We start from the raw sequence: 10,416 nt of genomic DNA on the forward strand, positions 1-10,416 counted from the left end.
AAATGTGACTCGTGCAAACACTAAAATCGACTTTGTCAGTTCAACAATAACAGAATTTTGTCATTTCTGAACCCACACTCAACGATGATCTATAAGGTAGCAGTGCAGTTGTAGCTCCAACAGCACCGTCGAGCTTTTAGCTAGCGCTAGCTCAGTGACCTCTGTCAGTCTCATGAACCGCCTGCTGTACCTCACAGTCCATAGAGGCGCCCCTAGCGCCATTTTGGAAGGTTGTTTGCTAGTGTTAGCCACCTGTGCTGTTACAGAACGGTGAATGTTGTCATGTTCTACTGCATTTCAAAGTGAATGATGTCATGAAAGAGATGCTGTTTCAAAACAAGTCGTCTCTTTAGCCTCTTTAGAGAGAAGTCAGGAAGTCCGATAGGAGCGCTAGCTAGTCGCTAGTTATTCGTTAGCTACAACAAGTCTGTAAAATGTATGTCATTTAAGGCACACCGAGTAATGTCAGCTATTATGCACGCACACACACACACACATACACACACACACACACACACACACACTACAATTAACATTAAACAAGCTATATCGTTAGATAAAAGAGTTGTCACTAAGTTGTCGAAACAAGAAATACTTTATACCCTTTTCCACTAAAATGATTGTGTATATTATGGATAAAGTATTGCAAATCACCCAAGTCATTGGTCCCTATTGTAACCTTTCCCACTGTAAAAAAAAGCCAGATGTTAGTGGGGTTAGTTGGTTTTTAGTCCAGTGTGAGAGGGGCTCTAGACCAGTGTTCCCTCTAAGCTGAGCGTGTGGCCAGTCGAAGTGGCCGCGCAATAGATTTTTCAGACCGCGCACATTTGTCAGACCGCACAAACAATTTTTTTTCAGGGGTTAAAAATCTTTTTTGCGCCAGTGTTTCTGAGATAGGAGTGAGCCATCTCCGCAATAATAAGATCTTTGACGTGTCGAGTCTTCTTGGCCAATCAGCGTCCCGTTTCTCGACATGCGCTCTCTGTGCCTCTGCTAGCGCTCTGCCTCCGTTAGCACCCTCAACCCCCGCTGTCCTCCTCCGGGCGCCAGGAGTGAAGCTCGCCCAAAGCGCCACATGAGCTCGGGCCGGCGCTGTTTAGGCTCCTCTTGGCGGGCCCTGCTCCAGCAGCTATAGGCCTCCATGGCGAAAAGAAAGGCAGAGCAGGCGCCCCAGAAAAAGGTCTGCCTAACGTTCAAACATGAGTGGCTAGATGAAATAGTCCAAACTGACACGGGTAGGATGAAACTTTCAGACATATTTAAATATGAAGTTATTAAATTGTTTATATAGGCTACCTTTAGGAAAAATGACACCATGTCAATTTAATATGCCTATAATTATTGTTAAGCACTGCATTAGCATGTTTCTTTCAATGAAGTTCCACTTAAATGTTGTACCTGCGAAATGACTAAACACCTTTGATACTTTTATTTTTTTATATATATATCATTATCAGTCATAACCAGTGAACCAGTCATAACCTCCCCTTATTGAAGTTCAACAAAGATCCTTTAAGTTCAACTAAACTGACTGGTAAAACACCATCATTAAAATGTTCCCAAAGTCCAGCCATTACAAAGGATATTGAATAAATATCAACCTTGTATACATATTGATGCATTTGCTGTCATCTCTTTGAATCCCCTATGGCTAACGCAGGCTTGTGGTCATTTTCGGCAGGTCGCGTGGTTGTGAATTGCTCACAGTGCTGAAATGTGCGCTCAGAAAAAAAAAGATTTGCTCAGTGCTGAAAAAAATTAGAGGGAACATTGCTCTAGACATGTCTGTACAAGAATAGGATCAATACTATCAGGACAGCCAACATGTACATTACATAGCTGGCCTGTGAGGTCCCATACGGATCATTTCTATTAAAGCGTATTACTTGGAGCTGAAGGAATGACTGTATTAAGGATGAGAAGAGATAGTTATAGACAGAAGCTCCAATGGAAATCTGTTAACAGCGTTTCCCCTTTTTTTCTGGAAAGACTTATTATACATAAATGCCGACGGCGCAACCAGTGATATTCCGTTTGCCTCCATTGTATTGGTGCGGCAGGAGAAATCTAGCTCGTCTCCAAATATATCCAGATACCTCAAAATAAAACTAAGTAGCCTGACACCACTAAGCTGTAACCATTAACACGACACACTATCAATACAGTAGCTGATTAACTGCCAGAACCCAAACACTGCAATGTCAGTGCGGTGAAAGCCCAGAGATAATCCACTGACAGGCAGGCTTTGTGGACCTCCAGTCAAGTCAAGACAGATTCAGCAGTGCTTTTAAAAAACAGGAACAGATATGAAAGGAACATTTTGTAGTTGCCTCATATGGACTATGTCTGTATTTCCAGTATCTATCTATCAATCTCCAAGATAGTCTACCCAGGTGAGTGCCAGAGCTGCAGTGATGGGTGCAGGCTACTGGCTTTCCATTGTGACTGATACTGATGCAATTAGGGTCCTTCTGATATTTATTGGTGTTTTTTTTTTTTAAAGGCCAAACATAGATTTTTAGAAACGTGTCTATCAACCTTAAAAAATGTAGCTTTTGGGGGACAAAAAACCTTCACATATTTAAGCTACTGTATGTGTTACAAAAGATCAATCTGGAAGAATTTGTTTACATTTTTTTTAATATATATATATATATATGGTAATCCAGAAGATGTTTTTACAGATGCTAAATTCCAAATGAGGAGCATGCCTCTGAGCGGTGCTCAACATGACGACAGTTGACAGCTGGTGGTTAGCGGCTAACAGTGCTAAAAGTGCAAACTACAGCAACGGTGCTGACAGAGCTAACAGTGCTAACCTGGGAGGGGAAATGGAGGGCGGGTGCTACGTTTTCTCAACAACGCTGTGGGTTCTGCTCGGCCGTATTACGTGCAGAGCTTCAGCGATTAGCTAGCGACGAGGTGCTGGGACTCTCGGCTTGACCGGGTTACGTAAATAAAGCACAGAGAACCCATTTTTGCAGCACTTTTGTAGCTCCTATATGCAACGTAGCGGTTAATGTTGGTTGGAATTTTCTGTCCTACTTTCCAGTTTCTCACTTCATTCACCATTTCTTGATCAGCAGTTCTGTTCTGTGCTTTCAGAGCTACGGTAAAGTCCTAATACCCTGCCATTGGACACTCAGCCCTTCCTGTGGTTCCCTTTTTATGGTGAACTACCAGAAGGCTTTTATTTTGAAGCAACTACGGGAAGCGTTGACTTATTTTATGCTTGGCAGCTCCCTACTCTTTGACAATTATTTCTCAATTGAAGATACTACATCTGTCTCATGTGCACTGTTACCCTGCGGTTACAGTAAGTGAAATTAAATTAGGCTAAGCAGCAATAACCAATATTATATAATAACACTGTGTGTGTTAAAAAGGTTGCTCAGAGTAACACAGAGAATAAGCAGTTTTAGCTCATTCTGTTTGTTTTTAAGGTACATTTACTATCGCTGTCTCCCACAGTGGCTAGGAAGACATCCCAATGGGGCTCCTGGAGACCAAAACACAGATAAAAGAAATGTGAATATTGGAAATCCATTTGTCTGGTGGCCAGAAGCATGTCAGTAGGATGATAATCTTGCTCTGTGTCTGCTGGAGGTGTGAGTGGGCCACTCTTGGCTAACACGCTAACCTCTGCAACTTTAAACGGTGAAAATATAGTCAAAGTGCCACTAGCTTCTATAACTCAAAGCAACCTCTTAGAGAGCATTTATTTCATCTGTCTTGGGTGGAGCTGCCCAGGATCCCCGGGTGTATTATCTAGCAGAATAGACTGTCTCCCGCAGCACATGCTATTTTAATTTTAGCCTTTGTGTAGTTTTCAAATCCTCCGAAGGTATAGGCGTAACTTTGGGAATATCCATGTTCCACACAACATGATGGGTTGATGCCTTTATTTGCGGTGAGAAAAGTCAGAAAAATCAACCTTGTTAAGGAAAAGATTCCACAGCTTTTTGGTCCAACAATATCCGTGTGAAAGTACTCATGACAAGAACAACAGTTTGCACATACATTACATATTGACATGGGAGTTAATCTTGCAAAAGAAAAAAGGAAAAAAAACATCCCTGGTGTGTAAAGGCCTTAAAGGTTATGTTTTACACATTAAATAACAACATTATCGCCCCATTGGAGTCATGTTTCCAGCCCATGCTTAAATGTGCAATAAGGTGACCTCGACAGATAATGAGGCTGATACGAAGATTGACATTTTAGTTAATTATAGATCAGCAAATGTTTATTAATTTACGTTAACGCTAAAATAAAAAAAGTATTTACTGTTCTGTTATTAAAGAATTGTGACCAAAATATATACCAAAAAAAACAACAATGTCTTTTGTCATCCAATCAGGTCAGAACGCATCGACTATCAAGTCTGTACGCTCCAGGATCAGATCTCGTTGGCATTGAGATCCCACTGGGAGCCAGACCCCGTAGTGGCCTGGCTCTCATTGAGTTCTGATCTCAGTGGGATGTGGGCAGCATGTGGATACAATGAGAACAATTCATCAAACGTAGGTCTCCATCACCTTCCCCCCCCCCACGGGAGTTCCTCTCCAGAGGAGAGCAAAGGGAATAGGGAAGGAAAACCGGGGCTGGAGCACAGCTGAGACCCGCGGTCACCGGGGAGACTTTTATAGTGAAGTGCAAATTGGAAAGTGTGACCATCACCCAATTAGCAGAGCTTTGCTAGCAGCTAAACTGTCTGAGTCCTGTTGCGTTCAGAACTTTGTTTGCAGCTTTTCTTCAATAAAACAAGTCTACTAATACCGCAGGGATGAAGAACAAGCAGCAAAAATAAAAGGGACCTTTATTGTGAAAGATTTAGAGGAAATTAAACGTGTTGATCCATCGTTTTTAAAGCCTCTCTTTTGACCACGATCACCATCCGATCAGTCAGGTCGCCTTGAAGTGTCAACAGGACACACCCACACAGACACGTGCCACGTTCTGGTCTGGCGCATCCATCTGATCACAGAAAACAAAACCTTGGCCTCGTCGTGGAGTGTTCACTCAAAGCAGAAATGTGCAGTAAAAACAAGTCTTTGCGGTTTTAGGAGCCGTTAAGAGTTTGAACTATTTCCTGATCAACAACAGATGGGCAAAAAAGAAGCTCTCCTGAACGCGGCCGTGACTCAAATGTGGTGGAAACCGAGGCGACTCCTCAATAACAGCTTAGGAGTTGTGGGAAAGTGTCTTTTTTGTTATCCAGTTTTAAAGGAGCTGGTCCCCGCTGTGTGTCTTTTTGAAGCTTAACACGGAAAAATAAACTGATACCAGTCTTCTTATCTATGACAGCAAATAAGCTTGTTCCCCAAAATGCGACCTTTCCCTCCTTCTGGCTACATAAGTAACGCATGCTCACAACCGAATACCTTATATATTATATCTTGTCATATTTCCACACCACACAAACTACCCACTAGATTTTTTCGAGAACTTGACAATGTTATTACCAGTTATGACCTCCTCTTGCCACATGCACACGTCAGATATCGGACTACAGTAACAAAAATATGTGCTGTATCTCCATTACATCCTCTAATCTCATCATTGTTGTTTTTTTCACAAAACTACACAGCTATTACAGTTAGTTTTTTAAAACTATGATCATTTGTATTTGAGTTAAATGACTTAGTCCATCCGTTATTTTTAACCGCTTAACACCAGACTATCACACAGACAACCATTCACGCTCATATTCACACCGACGGGCAAATAACCGAACAATGAACTGAATTAAATATGAATTCATTCATCAATTAACCTAAGCTGCATGTCTTTGGACTGCGGGAGGAAGCCGGAGAAGCCGGAGGGGACCCCACGCTGACCCGGGGAGAACATGCAAACTCCACACGGCGGGGCCCGTCCAGCCCGGAAAAAAATAAAACCCCCGGGGGCCCCTTCTTGCTGTGGCCACAGTGCTGGCCACCACACCACTGCGGCCCAACAGGACTACTCATTTAACCCTTGATAGAGGTCAAGCTCAGGATCCTGAATGACTGGATTGGAGTAGAAGTAAGAGAAGTGAGAGATCCATCGTAACACACTTTTTTTTTAACAAAACACAGGTTTCGGCAACGTATCGGGGACATAAACCTTCCACTGGAACGGATAGAAAGTCTGACTGTGTATTGTAGATGATACAGTAAGCAGCAGTAAGCAGATGTGGGAACAATTACGGTCTCAATTTGAAGATGGGGATTTTCGTAATTATACTGGTATGTCTGGTTTATGCTGACGCTTTATCACATTACATCCTGTAATGTGATGAAGTGACCTGCAGCTGGGAGCATCAAAGGGTTAACGTTCAGGCGCGTAAATACTGTTCATGGCTCTGAAGGGCTCGTTCACCAAACGAGAAGAGGAAAAAAAAACACGATTAACAAAACGACCCCCCCTACCCACACATAAAAAAAAGACAAGCAGAGTGCAGCCGAACAGCGTGAAACATGACAAACACAAAGACCGAGAGCAGGGACAGACTTGTGCAGCGACACAACTGCGACGGCGGGAGGGAAACGTTACGTAGCGCGGAGAGAAAACACGGTTTCCACCGAGATCACTGCAGCTTATGTGCGGCGGGGAAAGTGACGATGCGTCCCCCCTTTAAATCGCAGTGAAACACAAATAGCAACACGCTGAAGCTCAAAGTGCAGACAAAGCATACGATAATGTGAATATTGGTGTCGTCCCCCGGCCGCCCGCTGAAGCTTAAAGGGCATCCAGTACGGGCTATTGTCAGCCATAGCTGCCGCCAGGAACGAAGGCTGGGACGGCGGGCTGAGCTCAGACTCGGGTCGTGATTTCCAGCCACGCTCTGTTAAATAAACATTTTAAAAATTAAAAAAAACACTCGGCGAAAGCTCTGAATGTGATATTTTACAGACAATATGGAGGAAATGTCGGCCACGAAAGCGGTTATGGAGGGTGTAAAACGGGAGAGAAAACGAGCGGCGAGTCCGCGGAGGCTTCCCCCCGCTGCCGCTGCAGCGCGAGCGGATTAGTTCGCGGCTATGCAGGGACGTTAATAACCGTTAACTGCAGTTATTAGACGAAGCCCGCACCGACGTCCCTCGATAAACCAGCGGAACTTTTTAAAAAGAGGAATACGTTTCGTATTATTCTCGAAAAAATGTCACAACCCCGGTCTGCTATGCTTTTAACTCCGCCTTCTTCTTCTTCTTCTTCTCCGAGCGGCCTCTCTTCAGATGTAGACGGGCGACCGAGAGCCACAAAGCTGTCAAACGGCGCCGAGACCTCGCCATTTTTGTTTGTTTAAAACAAAATGCAAACCGCCACACACAACCACACAAAATCCGCTCGCCGCCAACCGCGAGCGAGCGACCCGGTCTTACCTGCCGTGGAACCAGTCCTTGCATTCATCGCACTCGATCATAAACTGGGTCACGTCGTAAGGTAATCTGCAGATGCAATATACTGGTACAGTCGCCATGTTCAATTCACAACTACGCCGGGATGGACTGGGGGGGCTGCAGGAGGAACGGCGTCCTGCAAACAATATGATCCAATATGATCTTCCCCAAGAAAAAAAAAAGCCAGGGGCAGACCCGCCGGACACATGAAGCCTAGGCGCACATCTCCATCACACCGCGGCCGTGTGCTGGGAACGATGGAGGCTCGTCGTGTTAGCGGGCTTTCCTGAAATGCATTATTATTATTATTACTATGTGCATGCCCCCTGGTGACTGCTCGGCACCGAGGCGGTCACGTTAAGGAGCCAGCGAGAAAAGATGTAGCCTCGATGCCGCCGCGGCGAGATAAATAAATAATAAAAACAGAAATGTGAAAGTTACGTCAGGGAGCAGGTTTTAAATGATCAAATCAGATGAATGAATGTCCGGATCCATCAACACTGCGGATTGTTTTTTTGTTTTGTTTTTTTTAGCGGGTTTTATTTCCTCTCAGCAGCATCCTGCGAATCAACGCAGGCATAATAAAATGCCTTTTATTACAATGAATAGACATTTAAAAAAAATCACATTCGCCCGTCAGATAATTGTAGATTATTTTACCATTACGTAATTGAGAACAATATATAATCCAATTAAATAACGATATTTACAAAGTGTAATGATAATGTTACTAATAATATACTATTATAATATGTATACAATAATACATATATATGTAATATATATATATATATATATATATATATATATATATATATATATATATATATATACTTATATAATGATACATATATATATATATAATATATATATATATATAGCTATATACATATATATTATATATAAGTATACATGCAGTATATAAATAATAATATATGTGTGTAAAACATGTTTTATTCATTCTTATTTGAATGTTTACTTTTCTATTTAAATGTACTTATTCCGTCTTTGCGCTGCTGTAACGCTTGAATCACAATAAAGGTTTATTTTATTGAGCCTTTAAATAAATGCATTATGTAATTACAGAGGCTTAATTTTTTTTTTTGCCATTTTTGCCAAATATCATGACATAATAAAATGTAAGATGTCATTTTTTTGTGTGACTTTTTGGGGGGCGGGGTCTTAGTTAACTCTGAGGAAACAGATCATGGATCAGTACCGTTTGGACATTTAAGGGTCATCAATTACACACACATTATACATGTTTTTTTATGGCTGAGTATGAGGCTGGTTTTACACCTAGGATATTTATCCAAAATTAATAAATTAAATGTTAGATGTTGTTTTAAGTACTCTGCTAGTCTCAAATATCTTTGGTTGGTGGGGTTCTGGTTCTGATCCTGGTCCTGATCCCGGTCCTCAATAAACACTATGAATTCTAATTCATGATATCTTAAAAATATATACGTATACAGTTTGTGTACATACACACCGGCCACTTTATTAGGTACACCTTGCTAGTACCGAGTTAGATGAGGTTTTTTGTCCACGCCACTCACTGGATATTTTCCCTTTTTTGGACCATTTTCTATAAACCGTAGAGATGATTGTGCATTAAAATCCCAGTAGATCTGCAGTTTTGAAATACTCAGACCAGCCTGTCTGGCACCTCAACCATGCCACATTCAAAGTCACTTAAATTCCCTTTCTTCCCCATTCTGATGCTCGGTTTGAACTTCAGCAAGTCATCTTCACCACATCTAGATACCTAAATGCACCAAGTTGCTGCCATGTGATTGGCTGATTAGCTATTTGAGTTAACAAGCAATTGAACAAGTGTGCCTAATAAAGTGGCCAGTGAGTGCATATGTCTGTTTACATATTATATATATTTCATGTTTACCTCATGAAATATACCTTTTTGAGCACTTTTTTTCTTTTCTTTACTGACATGCATCAAATCTATATTTGCCTAACGGTGGTGTGTTCTTTGAGTTTTCGCAAAATTAGATTCTAAAACGTAATATTCTGCCTTACACCTGTATCATAATAAACCCATCACTAGATTCAAAGAAATCCTACGACTAGTCTCTGAATGTTTTTGTTTGAGAAGAGAGCCGGCAGCAGGAAGGCTACGTGTCCGTATGTGGAGACTGTTCTCATATGTACTGCTGCAGGTCAAAGGTCACCCACACACATCACTTTAGAATTTGACAACTCTTCTAATGTGGTCGAAAGCTCTGGAAAAAGATAGTTGGGATTGTTTCATACATTTTTTTTGGAGTAATTATCTTCTTCAGTCTGAACTGGTTCAGATCAGAGGATCAGTTTTCCACAAGGGAAAAAATAAAACCCTTACAAGCCATCATTTTGTAATTTGGCCTGTTTTGCATTTGGAGCAGATTTGCTAACTCTTAAAAAATGAATGCAGAGCCTTAAATATGCAGAGTCAAGTCAGCGAGCGAGGGGGGGTGAAATATTAATGCCTCCATGTGGTACAGTGTGATGAGGGATAAATAAACAAACGAGAAACAACTTGTACTAAAATAATAGAGTTTTATTAAGCGTTGTAGCCTCCAAAACACACAATCCATCCATCAGTGTTCAGTCGGACCCGACAGCAGTTCATTCTATTCACGATCCATGAGTTAGGGAGAAACTGATCAACTCACATAGAAGGTAACCCATTTAAAATCTGATTTGGGGATTTATCTGATCACTAATGAAAGATGCAACGAGTCAAAATGCTAAACAATGATTTTGGTGCAGGAGTAAAAGAGTGAAAGCAGCGCTGAAGTCAAACTCAGACCATTACTGGTTTGACGGTTCTTAATCAGAGGCTCGAGCGCGATGCTTTCAGCTATAAAAAGAGGTGATCATCAAAAGATTTTTATGCAATTATTTTTTTTATATTTGACTAATGCAGAAAACGGTAACAGAGAACAACATCGTGTGAACACGCTACTTCAAAGTGGGTAGATACATAACTTCAAGGTCAGAACTAAATAAAAACTATTTTTTTGTGTGTGTT

The 10,416-nt window shown here is 41.6% G+C and overlaps 1 protein-coding gene across 1 annotated transcript in view; it reads right to left on the bottom strand.

The window, feature by feature from the left end:
• The window catches only part of phf2 (PHD finger protein 2), a gene marked incomplete at its 5' end in the record, with an annotated part of 32,281 nt that extends 24,816 nt beyond the window's left edge, over positions 1–7,465 (bottom strand). The window contains one exon of the mRNA XM_079218579.1: positions 7,368–7,465. Coding sequence (XP_079074705.1) covers positions 7,368–7,465 — 98 coding nt within the window. The remainder of the gene's footprint in view (positions 1–7,367) is intronic.
• Positions 7,466–10,416: the final 2,951 nt, after the last annotated feature.

Source organism: Taurulus bubalis, assembly GCF_910589615.1.
Source record: "Taurulus bubalis genome assembly, chromosome: 5".
In the NCBI taxonomy this organism is placed as follows: domain Eukaryota; kingdom Metazoa; phylum Chordata; class Actinopteri; order Perciformes; family Cottidae; genus Taurulus; species Taurulus bubalis.